The 21,950-nt window shown below is 41.1% G+C and overlaps 1 protein-coding gene across 1 annotated transcript; it reads left to right on the forward strand.

Moving 5' to 3' along the window:
- The first annotated feature begins 2,711 nt into the window (after positions 1-2,711).
- On the forward strand, positions 2,712-19,852 carry LOC134409927 (complement receptor type 1-like). Its single transcript, XM_063142919.1, has 10 exons — positions 2,712-2,818; positions 3,636-3,824; positions 4,788-4,884; positions 7,112-7,197; positions 9,744-9,941; positions 12,076-12,258; positions 15,295-15,378; positions 16,540-16,722; positions 18,382-18,408; positions 19,482-19,852. Exons 1-10 carry the CDS (start codon positions 2,743-2,745, stop codon positions 19,523-19,525), a joined length of 1,167 nt encoding a protein of 388 aa, XP_062998989.1. The 5' UTR covers positions 2,712-2,742; the 3' UTR covers positions 19,526-19,852.
- The last annotated feature ends 2,098 nt before the right edge of the window (positions 19,853-21,950 follow it).

The following is a 21,950-nucleotide window of genomic DNA, read 5'->3' on the forward strand; positions in this document are numbered from 1 at the left end:
AATTTCCCCTCCCACTTCCTCTTCTCTCCACCAGCAAACAAACCAGGAAGCAGACTCTCAAAACTGAAACTAAAAAATGTCTGCAAAAAAAAGAGGCTTGAAAAAAACCCAGCTCCAACTTTGGGCACGGAAATTACATAAACATGCCCCCAGGAATGCAATTGGCTAATTAAGAATTACAGGAAACCCATTTAATACAATGAAATCGGCCACATCATACCAATTAGAACGACTTATTTCAGAGAAGTTCAAAATAAAAACCGGAGAACAGACAACAATAAAACATCTCAAACTGAACGTCATGTAGCAAAATACTACTAAATGCACACTTAAAAACAGTAAGACACGTTCTAACTTGACTAGTGTAGATCCCTTCCCAGTGTACGGAGGAGGAGACTTCAAATGCAGCACCAGGACCTCCAATGACAGAAAAATTGAGAGGCAAATCACAGTGAGAGGATTAAGCCATCCTTTCCCATGTGGGGGCTCCCAATAAAAACTGGACCCCCGTTGGTAAAAAAAAGAAAAGAAAAAGCTGGAAAGATGCAGGATTCCCCCCCACATGGAGAACGTTTCCATCTCTGCTTCCCCCTGTTTGTGTCTCCTGCCATTCCCCACTCCGCTTCACATACTCAAAGAAATGGAAGTATAATCTATGTCCTGCCCCCACCAACTCCCATTCAAATAAGAACAAGAGCAACACAAAGTAGGATGAAAAAGGATGGACACACAGGCACACACTGATTCAGAAGCAGCCAAAGGACTTTGCTTGAAATGGACAAGACATTTTGGGTGAAACTGACCAGCCTTTGAAGAGCCTCCTCTGCACCTATGGAGGAACAACATGTTCCTTTGCAGTTAAAAACACACACATCTAAAGAGTCTCCCCACCACCACCTTCCTTTCTCCCTAGTTGTCCTGTCTGCTTGATTTGTATATATGTGGGTGAGGGTTGCTGCTGCTGCTGCTGCTGCTTTGGAGGAGGAAAAGATTTGAATTTGCACACCCCTCTCCTTCATCAGCAATACCTCCCCTTGAAAACATGCCCACAGTACAGCACATTGGAAATGATGAATGAAAACACATGTTGAAATTTGAGCAATGTGTTTTCACATGCCCGGAAGAACCAGACTTTCCCCGCACCAAAATATTTCACTTTAAGGGGAGGAAGAACCTCAATCACAGCAGGACATAGTCGACATCATCGGAGTCCTTCGCAGTTAACACAGACTATAATGTCACTGTCATTTGAGCCTTTTGCGTAGATTTCGCTGGAAGAGCACAATATAAGGCTGGTGGGATGAAGCTTTACTCCGTTCTTTTTAGCTAAAGCAACTCCCAGGCGCCTGATCTGCAATGTGCCTCCATATTAAATCATGTGATCTGGCTGGGACGTGAGCGGGTCCTTCCCCCATTCACTCCTTTAGCATTCCCAATGACAGAGTCTATGCACTTCCTGAGTTAATTAACTCTGGAACTTTGTGAATTTGTTTCTCTGAGGTGTTGTTAGCTCTGGAGCTGCTCATTCTCATTCTCTTACTTTGAAAGGATCACAGTGGAGTGCATTCTTGGTGATATGAGCTCTATAGTAGAACCAACCCAGGAAGAAGGCAGGATCAGCTCATTTTAGAAAATCCCTTTAATAATATGGATAATTTTGCTGGGAGTAGAGTTGAGTTGTCTAACTTTTTCCTTCTGGCGGCAGAAGATATCTCAAGGTGTAGATTTATTTGATGGATTCATCGACTACTTCAAACAGTTAAACAGTTGAAATGACTACTTCAGAGCACTCCGAATAAACCCATAATAGCAATGCTTTTGAAACTACCTGGACTGTTAACCCTTCTAACCTATTCTCATTCTTTTATTTGAAAGAGAGAGAGCAAGGAGAGACCTTCTTGGGGTGCCATGTCAGCTTTGGGCCAGATATAGAGCATTATCAGATGAGCATTTTATTGCACACTTGTTTCTCCCCATTTACAGATGTTCACGGGTCCTTTTGATGATGTTGTCTGCCTCCCATGCATCTCTTGCTCCTTCTTGTTTTCTTCCCATCACAAAATAGACACCTTTAAATCTGATTTTTTTAAAATGGAATGTGCTGCCATTTCCTGCTGTGTGAAGGAAAAGTGGCACAATAAGAACAGCCCCTGAATGGCCCACGTGGTCATTGTTTACTTCCTCTTTCTTCCCCTGTGGAAGAAACAGGAAGTATCATAGGTCAAAAGTGGGGAGGAGAGCGACAGCAGGGAATCACGATCCTCCCTTCGGTCTGATGATGCTCATAATTCAATTCCATCTCATAACAAACACTCTCTTGGATGTGTGGGTGTATGATTTGGGTTCATATCTTATTATGGGGTTATTTGGGGGTTAATCAGGGAGATATGATATGGGGGAACCTAAAGTTCATTTTGGGATGCAGCAACATATACATTTTATTCAGTTTGCTGACTGAACTGTGTTTTGTACTTTCATACAAACAAGGAACTGAGAACTATTAACCAACATCGGCATTCTTAGATAAGGGCTAGTGTACATACACCTCATGACTCTGTCTGTTCCTAGGTATTACGGCTATAATAGTTTTGTATGTCCTATTTACTTATTTCCCAAGTAAGGTGGTGACGCTTGTTTACGTAATTATGCCCCACCCAACTCTGTTTAAATACTTTCAGGTTGAGGAAGTGGCTTCATTGCCGTGCCCTGTGAAGGCTTCAGGTGTTCTCTTTTGCTGTAATAATGGTGCTCCTTCCTTGCTGCTGCACCTTGTTCCTTTCATGGACTCTGCTGCTGTTTCTGTTATCTGAAGTTCAAGGTAAGGAGGTTGGTGGGTGCCTGTTGGTGTATAGTTTTTTAAAATCAGAGGTATTGGGACTCTTATCTTGCTCAGAAGACACTCCATCTGGCAGCCTAATTAATTAGGGGGCAGAAAGCTAATTCCCATAGTATAGGAATTGCGCTCTGTCCATGCTCAGAAGAACTTCCTGGTTTGATATTGATTCCAATCTGTGAAAATATTCTGGCATTAAGTTCAGGCTCCTGACTTGTAAACAATAATAATAATGTTATTGAGGAATCCCAGATCTTCCCCAACTGTACTGTGGGCTGTCTCTGGCCAGATCTACACCAAGCAGGATATAACACTTTGAAAGCAGTTTGAAAATGGTCAATACCGTTATGAACTGTTATAAAGCAGTAGTGTAGATCCTGCCTCTGACCCCTTGTTCCTTTCTTTGCCTTGGTTCTTTTCAAGGGGCCTGATCCCTACACAGAGCTGTTCCAGGCTCTCCACTCTACAGAAGCAGATAAGGCATTCCCATTTCAAACACCATGTATGTTCATAATGAATCTTGATCTGAACACCCAGCGTGTTCTATAAACACAAAGGACAGGTGCTGGGTGTTGCATAGAAATTAAGCAGCAATGGGAGAAATACCGAATATTTCAAACTGTGTGGAATGTTAACCTGAAACCTTGTAAACTTGGTGTATCATCCTGGTGTATAAGACCATTATCTTACAGATTCAATTAAGGAAAATGGCATGAGGGTTTATGAATTGTCCAGAGCTCAGTGCTACAATAAACTTGGCCTCCTTCCCCCTGCTTCAAAATGTATCCATCATTCCCTCCAGGTGACTGCAAACATCCAGACCCACCTCCCTATGCTACACTCAAGAGTGGAGCTTCAAATGAGAGCTATCCTGCTGGGACTATTCTGAAATACCATTGTATCCCAGGTTATGAAATCATACCTGAGGCAACTCCTTCTATTACATGTCTAAACAATTCAAGCTGGTCAGAAACTCCTACGTTTTGTCAAGGTGGGTAATTAGTTCTTTCACAGTTATAAACTTTGGCCAACAACAGAAGCTCTCATTAAATGATGATTGAAATATGTGCAAAGATCCAAGTGTCCATCTAATGTAGATTTATTAGCTGTCTGAGCAGAGACTGTCTGTCTTAGGTGTGTATAAATAAAATATGCTTGAAAATACTAGTGTCTCAATTTTTTCTGTAATCAGAATCTCTTCCAGAAGATAGCTTCTGATTCAGAACTTCTGTTTCTATTTCTATGGATTTCAGAAAACTAAAAGTTTGCACAAATCGAAACAAGCTTCTCTAGTCTTTCACATGTTATCTTGTTTCTTGATTTGGCATATATGCAGTTGCCTTCTTCTGTAGTTTGTCTTGCATAGCTTATTAATAAAAGCATTTTAAAGGAGTAAATGGAAGCTAAAACAATATTTTAAAAGCCTAAAAAAAGTTACTTAACATTGTTTGGAGTAACCAGTAGAAAATATCAGACAGGAGAGACCAGGGTTCAGATCTTTGCTCAGTCATGAATCTTAATGAGAGACTTTGGACTAGTTGTTATCTCTCAGCCTTACCTCACACAGGGGTGTATGAGGGAAAATGTGTGGGAAGATGTACATTGCGCTAAGTTCTTTGTAAGAAGTATGAGATAGTAATGTAATAAATCTTCCAAGATAATCTGTGGTGTGTTGGAGTTCTCTTTCTTCTAGTCCTAGGAGGGTGAAGTGAGGCATAAGAGCGGCTGCACTCACCAAGGGTGATTTATCTCTGAAAACACTACATACCTTCCTTTGACGTTCCTTTCTCAGATATGTCATATTTGAGTCACTTGCAGGCTAACTGTGTTAGACATGCTGACTCATTCATCTAACTTGAAAGACATTGCTTTCTAGGTGTCGGTGTAAGCATATTCACTTTATTTTAAGAATCATGATGGCATGTGGTAATACCTGTTCTAATTTTTCTTTTAGGAAAGCAATGTCGTCCTCCACCTATAGAGAATGGCAAAATAACATCCTCAGGTGACCTACGGCTTGGTGAAGTAATAACCTTCACCTGTGAACAAGGGTGAGTTCTAAGATGCTTGTTGTACCAACTTGGTTTTGTAGGGAAGGGGGGTGAAATTCTACAAGAGGTTTCACAGACACGTTTAAGTTTTATTTTGAAAATCGGAATCATTAATTATTTATATTTAATTAATTTATTTAAAATATTTATATCCCGCCCTATATCATTAAGATCTCAGGGCAACGTACCTTTAAGGATACAAATCCTTCCACAGCAACTTACAAGTAAAATCAAAATATATGAATAAAATTAAACTAAGAGAATATGAACAAGTAACTCATCAGAAGCTACCTCCAGGACAGTTGGTGTCATGAGGCCTTAAAGCAGGTGAGACAAAAAGATTCGATTTGTGGAAAGCTCAACACATTTTGGCCTCCTGTTTACTTTTTAAGGCCTTCTACAAGGGGTTTCTCATAACAAAATATCTCCTGCTGCATTTACTGGCGATCTTTGCATCCTGGGATGTTTTTCCCCCTCTTTGGGTCAATTTTGGATGCTTACCAGACTTTGGGCCTTGCTATTTACTGTTTTACTCTGTACAGCACCATGTACATTGATGGTGCTATATAAATAAATAAATAAATAAATAAATAATAATAATAATAATAAGTGGGGTGAGGACAGTTCAGCTGGAACAGGTTCTGATATCTTCTTTACCAGCCTTCTTCGCTCACATTACACATTTCTAAGGGCTAAACTACACGTTACATTAAATGTGTAATGGATAGGTGATCATAATTTTTTCTGTTACTTTTATGTGAGCATGTGCGCCGCAATCCAAATTGGGACCACCACATGCGGGTGGGGGTGTTAAATCTTCCCACACAGCCACATCTTTCTTTAAATTGCACACACTCCCTACACACACCAATACACATGGGAGCTTAAGAAAGAAAGAAAAAAACTCCATTGCTACGAATGCAGGTTTATTTATTAAGTATTTAATGAGGGTGAGTGTTAGGTGGAAAGGTTTAACCAACACCACCCGTGTACAGTTGTCCCAATCCAGATTTGGGGGGCCCATGCTTACACAAAAGTGAAAGAAAAAGTTATGATCGCTTACTATTTTACGTAGCATGTAGGTTACTCATAACTTACATTACAAATGGGGACTGAATTTTACTTTCCTTAAATGCTTTTCAATCTCCTAGCCTATAATTTCTGGCAAGCCAGATTGAGGGTGGATAGTTCTGCCTGGTTGTAGCTATGGGATTCTGGGGCTGTTTCTGAGGATTGATAATGTCTATATATGGGCCAGTGTCATTATATTTTTGTTAATTTGGTCTGCTATCAACCTAATTGTCATTCCAAGACTCTCATTGAATAGTCTTTTGTCTGTGATGATTTCTGATAAAATACAAGAGTACAAATCTGTTCACCTGCACCCTCCCTTTTGATATGGGCATGGTGGGGATTGGGCCTAACTGTTCCACCCAGAGAGAGTGAGCAAGTGGACAGAGGCAACCCTGCTCACTCTGCTTTTCCCAGGTGTGCCTTCCAGAATGAGAGGGTGAACGACTGAGGCAAAAGCAGCTACCTTTGCCTCTTGCTCACCTATACTCTTTGGGCACATGTGGCAAATCCAGTCCATTGCACTTCTCAAGCTGAGAAGGCAAGTGAGTGACTGGAAGCAGCATCAGCTGTTCCTTGCAACCACCATACACTTACCTGCTTTCATGCTGGTTCTGAAAAGAAATAAATGGAGTAATCTTACATTTTCTTTATCATTTTGTCTTATGGATGTCTCATCTCTGGACCCTTCATAGCAGAGATGGGAATTGCCACCCAAAAGTGCTTTGCATCTGGCTCATAGCCTCATCACCTATGTGGACCCCAAGAACTCAGTCCTCCTCCTCCTCCTCCTCCTCCCTTGTGTTGGAATAGGGACTTGGGGCTGCTTTTCTTTACATCAGTTCTGTATACAGAATTACATTAATTGGTATGTTGTCTCAATTGGTGTGTTGGTGGCAACCAGCAAAAGGGCCTGTGGAATGGGAACTTTGGGCACCAGACAATGAGCTCTTTATTTACCCAGATCTCTTTAAATGCTTTTTGAACTGGCTTGAATCCAGCTGCTGATATATTCTTACTGTTGTGTTGTTTTTAACTGATTTTGTATTGTTGATGTTATCATTTAGTATTTCTGCAATACTAAGAGTGGTAACATTGGGGATGGGATAAATAAAATAAGCCATGTACTGAAATGTAAGTCCTCACTTTCCCTTAGGTACCGGTTAATAGGCAAACATTCTGCTCGTTGTATAGTGAAGGACAACATAGTTGTTTGGGATAGAGATCCTCCACTTTGCCAAAGTAAGATATTTCCTTTTACAGTTCAGTGTGACTTATTTATTGCAGATATTTTAGTCTGCCCAGGTCTTGGTATAGGATTGGAAGAATTCCTAGTGCTTAAAAATTTGGAATGATGCCCAAAACCTCAGATGAGGTGTAACTATGGCTCTCCATCTATAGTAGGATGAGCATATGAAAAGGAGGACAGGGCTCCTGTATCTTTAACAGTTGCATAGAAAAGGGAATTTCTGCAAGCGTCATTTGTATATATGGAGAACCTAGTGAAATTCCCTCTTCATCACAACAGTTAAAGTGCAGGAGCTATGCTAGAGTGACCAGATTTAAAAGAGGGCAGGGCACTCAACCAATGTACAACACCCCAAGTACTTTCTGATGTAATAGCTGTTGGGCATTTTATCGCATGCTCACTACTGCCCACTTATGGCTTTTCATGTGTCCTTTAGACAATGCCATCTGCCTCCTTCTTGCCTTTTTTCCGTCACAAAGTAGACCACTTTTAATCCAACTTTTTTTTTTTAGGAAATGAAATGTGCCACCATTTCATGCTGTGCAGGAAAAGTGGTGTGATAAAAATGGTCCCTGAATGGGCCACAGGGTCTTTGTTTACTTCTGCTTTCTTCTCCAGGAAAAAAGAGGAAGTATCATGGGACAGGAGCGGGGCAGAGAAGCGTCCATAGGGAACCGTGATTTCACCCTGCCTGATGACACTTATAATGGTTGTCATTATGGTTGCCACCAATCACCTGAGAGTACCACCTGGCCTTTGCCAGGGTATGCTGAAATGACAAGTTTGGTTGCATAATTACACATGATGGCAACTGACCAAGTTGGCATCAACTACAGTAGGAAAAAGTCAGCCATTTAGGGGGAGGGAAAATAGAGGAAAACTCTGACACAAAGAATTACTGAAGTTGTGCCAATCTGTCTTTCCCTGCAAAAGTATAATTCCATCAAGAGACCTAAATATTCTGGCCTTCCAATGTTCCTAGGCATAAGAAGGATTTATCCAGCATACTCTAGTAATTAAGTTCTAGTGAAGGGTATTTAGATGTGCTTTATTTTTCATTATTATTGGAAGTGGATTCTAGAAATCAAAGGAATAGATTAAAAAAAATACCCCTCACCCACTTCTTTCACACATAAATATATGTCAATACTATTCCCAGATGGTTTACTTTGCATTACCCCAATCTTCTAAAACAGAAGTGGGCAGAAAATACATCTCCAAATGTTTTGGATGGCATCTACAGCATTCCTAATCATTGACCATGCTGGCAGGGGCTTTTGGGAGCTGAAGTCCAAAACGTCTCAACCAGTTCTAAAAATTTTGACTTACCTTTCCATTTGGCAGAATGGTTTAAACCCATCATTTCCATATGTTTATATTACCATGACCTATTGAATAAGTCCTATTCAACCCATATACCCTCAGGACTGTGATGTTACACCAATGCCAGGCTGCTTTGATCTTTCCCGCAGCCTATCCTCATGAAGCCTTCAAAACAATGTACTGTAGTTAGATTGGAGTGAGGGAGAGTTTGGATCAAAGTTATATGACATTTCTCAAGAAATCATTTGCCCGTTAGTCTGAAGCAGGCACTGCTGGGCCTCTATGCATGTTTCAAGTGTTTTCCCCCTCTGCCTATGGTATCTCAACAATGGACCTTTCACTGCCATTCTCAGCAGTTTGATGGTGTATCTCTCAGTTTCTTCCTTAAGAGTCCCCTTTATCAATCTCTCCTGTTGTATCCTACCAAAGATTGGATAACATGCACAGTGGTTCCAGAACCAGTGGCAGGGGAACGAATTGTCAGGTTTTAGCCTGTGTAAGTTTTTACTGGAACTAGGGACCTAAGAAATGTTAATTGGGATACTCATCTCAAGGCTTTGGAAAGAAGCCAGGATACTCAGGTGGAGGGTTATCTGGGCAGAACAGCAAACTAGCTGATGCAATCCAGTGTTCACATTGCATGAGAACACTGTGATTGGTCCTCATCTGTATAAATATGTTGGTAATGAATCAGTGTGGAGAGTTTGCTGAAGAGTTATTGTGTATGTTCTCTGTATATACTTGTACAGTAAACTTAGATAAGTAGTTTAAAGCTACTGTGTCTGAGTCTTGCTTCTTCATTGGACTGTTCATTTGCTGCCTGGATCCTCTGGTTCTGCTTGCGTTATTTGCACTCTGTGCATGCTCTGCTGGTGTGAAACACATCACCCTCCTGACACGAATATATAATTCCGGCCTATTCTTTCTTTTATTTGAAAGAGATAGCAAGGAGTGACTTTCTTAGGGATGTAGCAGAAGCACACCAGATAAAGGGCAGAATCAGTTTGTTTTAGCAACTGCCTTTAATGATATTAATAATCTCTCTGGGATTAAGAAATACATTCCCTACTTTTGGCTGAAGGAGGTCTCCAAAGATGTGTACTTACTTGATGGAAATAGTCACTTGATTAAGCAAATAGGTGAATATCTTTTCAATTATATGACTCATTTTTGCAACTGTAGTCAAATAATATTTAATCTTGCTTCTCTTCCCTAGTAATCCCTTGTCATCCCCCACCTGAAATTAGCAATGGAAGCTATTCTGCAAATCATATAGATGAATATGTCTATGGCTCTGCAGTAACATACAAGTGTAATGCTGGTTTCTCCCTTATTGGAAATGCAAGTATTGCATGTATGATTGCGGGAAATGGTGTAGATGGAGAGTGGAGTCCAGCTGCACCTGAGTGTAAAGGTAATGGAAGTTCCTGTTCAGTATTTTACCTGTAATATGTTAAATTGCTTTCATTGTGCTCATCAGCTGGAAAATAAAATTCTCCATAGATTCAATGGAATTGCCAGAGATTCACTAGCAGTAGTATAGGGGAGTGGAACTTTTTCAGACCAAAATCCAAATCCAATCTGGGCCTCATCTGTAAATCTGTCCAATGGTATAGTGGATGAGCTAAATGTGATTATTACCAATGTTAAGCCTACTCAGCAGGACAAGGATTCTGCATGTCTACTCAGGAGTAAGCAGGATAGAATAATTCTGCAGCAACTCACATACCAAGCCTTTGAATGGCTCCTCACAAGTAAGGAGAATAACCTCTGCATGTCTACTCATAAATAAGCAGGACAAGACTCTGCATGTGTATTCAGAAGTAAGGAGGTCAAGACTTTGTATGTCTACTCAATAAGTAGGACAAGCCTCAGATGTAAGCAAGACTGAATCACTCAACAATTTTCTTCCCAGACCCCATTCCCTCTCCCCTGCAGGGAAAAGTTATTTAGCACCCGAACAGGGATAAGTGTTTTTCCCTACTGGTGAAGAAGCTAACAGTGTTTAGGGTTACCACATGGAAAGGATGACAGGGCTCCTGTAACTTTATCAGTTGTATAGAAAAGGGAATTTCAGCAGATGTCATTTAAAGGCATGCAGCACCTGTTGAAATCCCCTCTTCATCCCAACAGTTAAAGCTGCAGGAGCCCTGCCTAGCATGACCAGATACAAAAGAGGGCAGGGCTCCTGGAGCTTTAACTGTTGGGATGAAGAGGGGATTTCAACAGGTGTTGCATGCATAACAACTGGAGGTTCCTCATGCCTGTGGAAATGGAATAGCAGTGCTAGGGGAGCATTGTCTCCTAAATGTGCTGCTTCTCTGAATTGAGTCCTTTTAGGATGAGCTTTTGGCTCTCATCCAGCTAAAGTTAGTCAATGCTAAGTCCCATTGAAAGAAAAGAAACTTAAATTTGGTTGTGAGCAATTTGTTCCATTTGAATGTGGTCATTACTCCCTTAGCTGGATTGGGGCTTTTGTCCTCAGCATATTTGGCATAATAGACAACTCTGATATATTTTGTTTCATATAATACAACTACAGAAAATATAAAGTATGATCATCTTTCATAGTCCTGCATGGCGTGGGGCAGGGGGGGGGGCTTGCTTCATCATGAGAGCTCCGTTAGCGGTAGCAATACTAAAATACTAATCTATTTTTAATATTTAATGTTTTAATCTTTGTAAACAGCCCAGAGAGCTTCGGCTATGGGGCAGTATAAAAATGATGATAATAATAATAATAATAATAATAATAATAATAATAATAATAATGCAAATCTCTTTTAGTGTTACTATTTGGTGAGTAAAAAAATCTGTCAAGTGTAGTTTGGGTGAAATCACTTGCAGAGCAATCCTAATGCCCAGTTCTGGCTTGCTGGAGTTGGTTAGAATTAGGCAGGGGTGCTCTGGCCGGTAGAGGAGGAGCACTGTTGCCATGGAGGAACTTCCTATGCCCACAGAGAGCTCCAAAGCATGGGGCTACTGCTGACAAAAGTCCCCCAAATAGGGCATTCTGGGGGTCATTAAGGAGGAGGAGGGTCCTTGGAGCCTCCACGTCCCCTGAATGGCCCTAAGATTTGGATCCTCACCTACCACAGACTGGAACTGGTATAGGAATGTCCTCTCCCATTTTAAGCAATGAGAGTGAAATTAAAAAATAAACTGCATTGCCAGTAGCAGTGGAAGACCACCCACCACCTTTTGCCCTGGTTGGCATAGGTATGCCTTGCATGAGGTGGTATAGATCCACCACTTTGCTCCCCTACAACCCCAATTTTGATTGCACTGTGAAGCGGATGCCCTTGATTCTTTCACATCAAAATCAGAGGCATAACATTGCTGTTGTTATTATCTTTTGCAACGATTAATTATTTGAAGCCACAAGTGAAATCCATGTCCAGTTTTTATATGGTCTTGGCCTGTGCACCACATGCAAACAAAAAGCAAGAATGGTACTTTTTTGGCTCTTGCTGGCTTTTAAGCTTCAGACATCAGTTACATATTTGGTTCAAATACTTTATTATTAGATGCCCCTCTTCTCTTTGCAGTGGTCCAGTGTAAGAGACCAAAAGTTCAAAATGGAAGAGTGGAAAGTATATTCCAGGCTACATACACACATGAAAATATTATAAAGATTGGATGTGATTCTGGGCACACTCTGGTTGGCAGCGACTTTATTAAATGCGGGGCTGACAGTATGTGGCATCCTGCCGTTCCAACATGTGTCACGCGTAAGTATCCTACACTACCTAAATGTCTTTCACAACAGTTGTATTGTACTTTGATAAGAACATAAGAACACAATAAGAGCCATGCTGGATCAGACCAAGGGTCCATCTAGTCCAGCACTCTGTTCACACGGTGGCCAACCAGCTGTCAACCAGGGACCAACAAAGCAGGACATGGTGCAAAAGCACCCTCCCACCCAAAGTAGCCATTGATAGTCTTCTCCTCCAGGAATTTATCCAATTAGACTACTGTAATGCGCCCTATGTGGGTCTACCCATGTGTGTGATTGGGAAGCTGCAGCTTGTGCAGAATGCAGCAACTAGGGTGCTCACTGGGACACCTAGCTCTGCCCACATAAAACTAGTGTTAAAAGAACTGCACTGGCTGCCTGTTAGCTACTGAGCCATGTACAAGGTCATGCTATTATCCTATAAAGCCCTTAAACAACTTGGGACCAGGACACCTGGAAGACCGCCTTCCCTTATAAACATTTATGATACACCCTGCTTGTTATTCTGAGACGAACAGAATGTTGTCATGAAGAACCTCGACAGCGGGTCTTCTCTGTAGCGGCGCCTACCCTATGCAAAACCGTCCCTCGTGCGGTTCAGGAGGCGTAAAATGTAATAACTTTTAAACACCTCCTAAAAACATATCTTTTTAGACAAGCCTTCCCTGGACTGTAACTTATTCTGGGTTTATGTGTCTTTTAATGTTTTAAAGTTTTAATCTGGATTGTTGTTATACTATGGTTTTAGCTGTAAACTGCCCAGAGAGCCTAGGCTTTGGGGCAGTATAAATACTTATTATTGATGATGATGATGATGATGATGATGATAATCCCCTTTTAAAGCCATCCAAATTGGTGGCCATCACTACATCTTGTGGTAGTGAATTCCATAATTTAACTATGCTCTGTGTGAAGAAGTACTTCCTTTTATTTGTCCTGAATCTCCCACCAATCAGCTTCTCATGGGATGACCCTGGGTTCTAGTATTTTGAGAGAGGGAGGGAAATGTCTCCCTGTCCACTTTCTCCACACCATGCATAATTTTGTACATCCTGGTTCTATAGAGATAAACACTTCATTTATTATTTATTTATTTTATGTATTAAAACATTTGTATCCCACCCTATTATCACTGAGATCTCAGGGTGGCATACAGATAAAATCAGAACAATATAAACATAAATAATGTACACATCTAAAAACATATTAAATCATTAACAAATTAAAACTGGTAGAAAAAAAATGAAAAACAATAAAACAATTAAAACTATGTGTAACCATGGAGAATTTAGCCCTTGAAAGCTTTGATAAAAAGCCATGCTTTAACTTGGCACCAAAATGAAGCCAGTATCAGTGCCAGTCAGGCCTCCAAGGGGAGGGCATTCCACAAGCGGGTTGCCACAACAGAGAAAGCCCTCTCCCACCATAATGTATGTCTCATGTTGGTGGGATGCAGAGGAGGGCTCCTCCAATAGATCTCAAATCATTGGCAGGCAAATATAGGGAGAGTTGCTCCCTCAAGTACCGAGGTTCCAAGCCATTTAGGGCTTTAAATGTAATTACGTACATCCTGAATTCCGATCAGAAGCATATAGGCAGCCAATGCAGTTATTTTTAAGACCAGTGTTATGTGGTCTTTACAGGATGTTACAGTGAGCAGTCTAGCTGCTGCATTTTGTACCAGCTGCAACTTCCGAGTCATCTTCAAGGGCAGCCCCACGTAGAGGGTATTGAAGTAGTCTAATCAGGAAGTTACCAGCGCATGGACTACTGTGGCTGGGTTGTCCCTCTCCAGGAAAGGCCGTAGCTGGCGGATCAGCCAAAGGGGACCCCAAGTACTCCAGGCCACGGAGTCCACCTGGGCCTCCAGTGACAAGGATGGATCTAGGAGTACTCCCAAGCTACGCACCTGCTCCTTTAGAGGGAGTGCAACCCCATCCAGAACACGTCTCTTATCCAATTCCCAGATTGGGGAACACCAATCCCAGAGCTTCTGTTTTATCAGGATTCAGCTTCTGTTTATTAGCTCTCACCCAGCCCATTACAGCCTCCATGCACTGGTCCAGCACCTTCGCAGCCCCAGATGACTCCGATGACAAGGAGAAATAGAGCTGAGTATCATCAGCATACTGATGCCACCCAAACCCCTAATGACCTCTCCCAGCAGCTTCATATAGATGTCGAACAGCATGGGGGATAGAATAGAGCCCTGTTGCACCTCACATCTTAATAGTCATGGGGTGGAACAGGAATCCCCCAATACCACTCTCTGGAATTGACCCTGTAAGTAGGAGTGGAACAACTGTAACACAGTGCCTCCTGCTCCCATCTCGCAGAGCCAATCCAGTAAGATACCATGATCAATGGTATCAAAAGCCGCTGAGAAACCCAGGAAGATCAACAAGGTAGCACTCCCCCGTCTTTCACCCGGAGTAGGTCATCGGTCAGAGCAACCAAGGCTGTTTCAATGCCATCCCAGGCCTGAAACCAGAATGAAATGGGTCCAGATAATCACTTTCCTCCAAGAACATCTGAAGCTGCCCAGCCACCACACGCTCAAGCACCTTGCCCAAAAAAGGGATATTAGCAATAGGGTGCTAGTTCTCCCATACCTCTGGGTCCAGGGAGGTCCTCTTCAGGAGAGGGTGCACTACAGCCTCTTTCAAGGCAGCAGGCACCATCCCATGACAAAGTGAGGCATTTACTACCCTTTGGACCCACCCAATCAATCCACCTCTGCTAGATTGTATTAGCCAAGATGGGCAAGGGTCAAGATTACATGTGGTGGGATGAACTGATTCAAGTGTCTTGTCCACATCATCAGGCTGCAACAACTGGAACTGATCCCAGGAAACATGACCAGACAGGGCACTGGACACTTCCCCCGACTCTGCAATAACTGCAGCATCAAGTTCTGAGCAAATAAAAGCAACTTTCTCCTTGAAGTGCCTAGTGAATTTATTACAGCAGATGATTTATTACAGTGCCTAGCAAATTTATTAAACCAGATTCTTTTTCCCCACCCCAGGCATTTTCACCACCATTCATCCAGGTATATTCAGTACCCTGCCCACCGTTCATCCAGAAGGAGATAAGAAAAATGAGACTTCAGGTGAGTTTTATTTATTTATTTATTTATTTATTTATAACATCATTTGAGTTATAATATCATTGAACTGTTAATAAGTCTCAGGTATTAGGATGCAGTCTGTTTTGCTTTGGAGTAAACACAGCAATGTTCAATAGCTGCATCTACTTTCCATAATTCTGCAACAAGACTTTCTGCCTGTTTGACTAACATGCAGAGCAGGATACAGGAAAATGTGACCACAGTTTTTTGACACATTTTCCTTTTGAACATTTTCCTTTCCTATCCTCATTAAAAACTACATCAGACATTCCTCTTGCCTTGAAAGAGGTGTAATATGGGAAGCAGTTTGAGAAACAGAAGTCTACATAAATTTCCCTTGGACACATCGAACTAACTGTATGCACCTTTGGAGTCAATTCACTGAAGATTACTCAATGTACAATTGCTACTCAATGTACAATAGCTAAACCCTCAATACCCTTTAACCTGCTGTGCTCACCATCACCCAGAGAGCTTTGGCTATTAGGCGGTATAAAATGCAATAAATAAATGAATAAATTTATTTAAAAGTAAATTTACACACACACACACACACACACACCCTAATCTATTGAGGCTCCCCACACGATTAAGAACCCTGACTTTCCAGCACTCTCAGTTGTGTGGAGAGCATCATCAAATACAGGAAGCTCTCCTCTTGAAAAAGTCACCCTCCATTAGTAGAGGTTGACAGAAACACACAAGGAGGGGAACAGGCTGGTGCATGGATTTACTTTAATTATTCTCATAACGCACGAATACACATGCTACATGCTTATTTATAAGTGAAATGTGAATTCTAAGTATACTGTAGAGAGAAACATTTTTCTAAATTCATTAACACATAAGATAACCAACTATACTCTGTGTGTGGATCCTTGGCTTTTATTGCCTTGCTACCAAATGCAAAATTATCCTAATTATTTCTCGGGCAGGTTTGAAAGTATGTGGACAGATTTCCTGGGTAAATCTCAGTAGCAAGGTGGAAGACTGAAATAAATTTCTTATGGGAGATGTGCCATGGTTTATTATAGTTCATTTTGGCCCAAGATGGGTTGTGGTTACTCACTTTCAAGTGTAGGATCCCAGCCTGCTTATTTGGTGCAAACACTTCCTTATTCAATGCCGCGCTTCTCTTTCCAGTGGTCCAGTGTAAGAAACCAGAAATCCAAAATGGAAAAGTGACGCCGGTACAGCAGGCCTCATACCCATATGACAAAGCAGTAACGATTGAATGTGATCATGGCTATGATCTGGTGGGGAACAATACTATTAAATGTGGGGTTGACAATATGTGGCATCCTGCTGTTCCAACATGTGTCAAGGGTAAGTATTCTACTGCACTTAAATGTGCAGACCATTTGCATCTTGTTCTGTGCATCTCCTGCAAACAAAACAGGCACGGTTAAGTCTTTCATTTTGGCCAAAGGCTGCTTTTCAAAGACTTGTTGATTTTGAAGGTTTCCCCATGGATCTTGGCTGTACTTTTATCCTATATTTTGAGTAGGAGACAACTATGCCTTATCACAAACTCTGTATAATATTCCTTTTATTTTTGAAAGAGCTGTGACAAAGGGCTCCATCACACCAGCGATTTATCTCACACTCACCATGCCTGGTATGCAGTTTTGCAGCCCAGTACTCACGTCACGTTGTCCCTGTGCTGCACTCATTTCGCCACTTACCCTCCATTTTTCATTTCATTTTGCGGCGGGGAAAGTCTGTTTTTTCCCCTCCATGCGAAATAACTGCCCTTCTCCCTCCCGTGTGTTGCTGTCCTTGTGCTCTGTCAGACCATCCCATTCTTTTTTGGGTGTGTGTGTCTAAGGGTGGTGTCACTGACAAAAGAGTAGGGTGGGGCGGAACTCCACTCAACTGCTCAACTGTGAAGGGGGAGAGAGAGAGGTCCCATTTAACTCTATGTTCTTACTCCTGAGTAGGCATGACGAGGGGTACATTTTCACCTTAAAAGAAATGCGGAAAATGCACCAGGACAGGGGTGATGGTGATTCACTCCCGCGCCTCCCCCGAACTGTAAAGCTTCACAGTTAAAGACTTGGGGTTTTTAGAAATAGAGTGAGGCACCAGCATGCCCAGTACCTGAGCTGCAGTGTACATTCTCTCCTCCTCCTGTGTCACCCTTTCCCAAGTCAAGCAGCAGCAACCGTCTTAGTCCATGTGCTCCCTCCTGCTTCCTACAAACAGCTGTATGTGGACCCATTTTTTGTGTGATCCTTGCTTTTTATTGACTGGCTAGAGAATATAAGTTTGTCTCAGTTGTTTCTGAACAGTGCTTATTTTAAAAATAGCAGGTTTCTAGCCTTTAGGTTGTGTGAACAATTGGCATGCAGTCTGGTGAAATCTCAGGAGCCAAACAGAAGGCTGAAAGGAATTTCTTGGTGGACAGGGGGCCATTCACAATTGAGTGCACCACACCATGAGATCCATAAGCAGAATAAATTATGTAGAAGAATATATACACATTTGTTCTATGAGCATAATAGATATATTCGGAGAATTTTGAGTTGCCTTGGTGGATATGTTATAGGAGAGTCAAGGCAACTATAAAGAAGCTGGTAGTAGCTCTATAGATCAGTGGACATCCATAGGATTCTATAAAAATAAGTCATTTCCACAGCAAGGAGTTGTACTGAACCTGAATCAAAAATGAAAGAACTTAGGTGGGGCCTGAACCAGAACTGAAACAAACAAACAAAAAAGTACTGATTTGACTCCCTGAAGAATCTCTCAATTCAGTGTAAAGATTACCTTGCTTATAACACCATGATTTACCAACGTGCATATTTAAAATCTAGTTTTAGTCTTTCATTGTGCATTAGAGCAGAGTGTTTTTAGTTATTACAATGTTTTGTAATTTTGTATCATGTATCTTTTTTCAGTCTGCATGCATATACACAGATATGTACACACACGCTTAAAATTTTAGCTTACTCCTCTCTTCTCTTTCCCCCTCTTTAATTTTAGGATCTGGCACAACAACAGTTGCTATTGGTAAGTAATTATACAGTGATATCTTCTCAATCCCAAAATCTAGAGAGCTAAATTGCTCATCTATGAACATACAAAAGTAAAACCAGGAATTTCATTAGTTCATTTAAATCATTAAATCATTTCCACAACCCAACTCAACCCCACCCAAATGCCCTTAACATATTAGTGGTACGTGTGCATTAGCTACTTTTGGACACAGACCTTTCTTTTAGCTTCACAGCAACCCTTGAGAAGGATGTTAGCGTGAAAAGCAGTGATGTGCCGAAGCGCAGAACTGAGCACCCCATAAGCTAGGCATACCAAATCCCAACCCTCTATACACTGTCCATGAGGTGTGTCCAAGATCAAGATAGAAGTTGCCCCAAAGAATGTTGTCTAAAGAATGGCCTGCATCCAATGGTGGCTTTGTGGTAGTGGAAAGCACTTCAACTTGCTCAAGGCAGGACCTGATTTTCACTGACGCCCCCTCCCTCCCCGTCCCTACTGCAGCCCTGCATAGTATATCCATACAGTTCCAAAGGGTCACCCAACCTCCAGAATCAGCTTTTGGGTATTTGGGGGGCTGCACTGGGTAGGAGGTGTTGAAAGGGGCAAAGTTAATTTTGTCCCATCCCCAGCATAAAGGTGTTACAGGCCTATGGCCAGTGTCTTTTGCTGAAAGATAAAAAGATGCAATACCTTTGACTTGTGGAAGCTCCAGGGCTTACACCTCCACAAGTTGACCATATGGACACAGGAGTGCTTCTGGGATTTTGATTCCAAAGGAATCTATCTTTCAAACCTGTTTCTGTACTGATTATATAATCCTAAACCATTTTGCCTGCTTTACATCTAATATCCTGAAGTTACTAATGGTCAATAGATTCCTCCTGGTGCTATAGTTCCCACAGTTGAGTTTCCCCGTCCAAGATGCAACAGCACTAGTCATTTCTTCATTATAAACATGGCTAACATTTATTTTAAAAAGTCAGTAATGTGGAATGGATGCGTGTTTTGCTCTTCTTCTTCCTGACAGGCAAAACTCAACAAAAGGAAATAGTTGTTGAAATTTATTTCTGTGACTTTTTTCACAGGAAAACTGACTCTGATCTTGGCTCTTCTAGTTCTCATTGTGTAGTCTCAGTTAAAGAGCTACTATTGGAAGAAAAAAATATCTGTGGAGTTCCTGATCTGACTGCACTAAACGTCTGCAATAACGCTGGTGATGGGGAAGAAATTTGTTCAGTTTGTATTTTAAGTTCTATGTAATACAAACTTACCTAATTTGAACTTTTAAACTATAACTCAGTTATCCTTCAAGGTTTACACTGTCCAAGTTTTGCAATGGAATTTTATAATAAAAAAGGACACAAAAAAACTCATATATTAGGGGAAAGAATTTTTTTAAATCCATTAAATTAGGAAAAATGGCTTGTAGATAATATATTTATTAGGTAAAACCAGGCTTTTTTTAGTGTGCAGTTGGACACAAAATGTGCAGTTGCGGAAAAATGTGCAGTTGGAAATCTGATAATGTGCAGTTGAAAAAAGTGGGGGGAAATAAGACATGTGTTATGTGTGTATTAAGCACTTAACAACAGACGAAGTCAGGGATGGCATGTAACACAAATTATATAAGAATGCAGGTGAAAGAGCCCTTGATGGTGTGACTGTCCTGTGACAGTGTTACCTGAATCGACGTGAAGGCAGATTTGGCACTTGGGTCTGTTGCATGGTCTGGCCCCTCTGTCTGTGTCTCTGTCCTGTGTACTATTGCTGGTTAGCATCTGCTTCAGGTTGAGAGGCTGTCTGTAGGCCAGGACAGATCTGCCTCCCAAGGCTTGTGTGAGAGAAGTGTCTGTGCTGATGATGGGTTGGAGTTCACTGATGATCCGTTTCAGTGGTTTCAACTGGGGGCTATTGGTGACAACTAGTGGTGTGCTTCTCTTGGTCTGTCATCCTTCCTGGGTATCCATATGGCCCTGTCAATCTGTCTTTTAAGTTTAAGGTGCTACTAGTGTTGGTGATAATCTGTCCAGTGGTGAAAGAGAAATAATGTGTGTGGCTTGGGCAGGGTATCTGACAGGGTATTGCTTCAAAAAAATCCTGGGTAAGATGCATACAAAAAACCATGTATTAGGAGAAATATACACAAAAATGTTAATGAAATTTCATGTTAACTTTTTTTAAAAAAGAAATTTCATGTTAAAATAATATTTTAAAAATCAGTGTTAAAATGAATAATGAAAAGTTATCATAAAAGAAGAAGCACTATTACTTGACTTAGCATACTATTAGGCTATAGAGTGACCTCACTATGTCACCAATCACTATATTGGCCAATCCAAATTTATACCTTCATCATTTACATTGCATGGTTCATTTGGCCCATAAAACAATGGTCATAACTATCTGGCTAACACCTTAATGTTTTGTTGTAATGTGTTATAATTATGGTTACTGTATTGCAATTGTCTATTCGGTGAACCATTTTGGGTGAGCACAATGTATTTTGGGGAAATAAGGCATACGAATGCGGAATACAAATAAGGCAATGCTTGCAACTGTCACAAATCAGAGAGGTCCGTAAAATTTCATTCATGTTACTGTTCGTCAGTGTTCAACAAATGGTAACCAAACTGCCCCAGCAATTCAGTAATGGATACATACTATCCAAATGAACTAACAGTGCAGCAAGTCTCAAACTAGAGACTCCGGTGGAAGGGCTCACCTGCCTTACTCCTTGGCAGTTTTAAGCAGAGGTAGCTGCTAGTCTGATTTCTGTTGTTCCTCTGCTGCAGATGGACAAGTTATCATACTGCCTAGTTAACCACCCAGCCAGGACGAAGCATATGGAGCCACTAGGATTCTATCCATTTTATTTATGTATTTAATAAAATGCAGTGGATGTGTATTAGGTTGCTATGTAGCTCTCCTGTTAATAGTTGGATGTAATGTTATATTTGTACGTGTAACATATATTTGATGTTGGTTGGCGATGTGCATAATAAAAATATGAAAACTATTGTTTTACTGCTTTTTCATCCTAATGAGGGTCCCTAACATGATTTACCAAACCAAACATCAAATTAAGTTCTATGTACCCCTCACCCTGCAATGCATATACAAAGTTATACAATCCAAATGCAATGGCTAGTTTATAGATAACATTTGTTTTTGTCTGTTTCAGAGTTCAGCAAAGGTACCATCTTAGAACTGCCTTCCTTTCTGTTTGCCATCTGGCTGAATTCCGTTCTTGTAAATTATCCTCTTGTGAAGAACATCTATGTACAGCAACAGGGTTTTGATGTGAGATAAGCAAGCTGTTTCTCACTACTTCAAATGAACATTCTGCTGCTATCATAAGACTCCAGGCATGTTTGGGTCTAGGGTGGAGCTTGTATGCCTGTGATAAATCAAATTATCTAACATCTCATATTTGATTCAGAACTACAGTAAGCACACACATTAATAATAGTTAAAAGCATAGGATTTGCAACATATTGACCACTGTGATCATTTTTGAAATGGCAAGTGTAATGCCTCAGACAGACAGAGATTTT

This window comes from Elgaria multicarinata, chromosome 1, assembly GCF_023053635.1.
Source record: "Elgaria multicarinata webbii isolate HBS135686 ecotype San Diego chromosome 1, rElgMul1.1.pri, whole genome shotgun sequence".
Classification (NCBI taxonomy): Eukaryota; Metazoa; Chordata; class Lepidosauria; order Squamata; family Anguidae; genus Elgaria; species Elgaria multicarinata.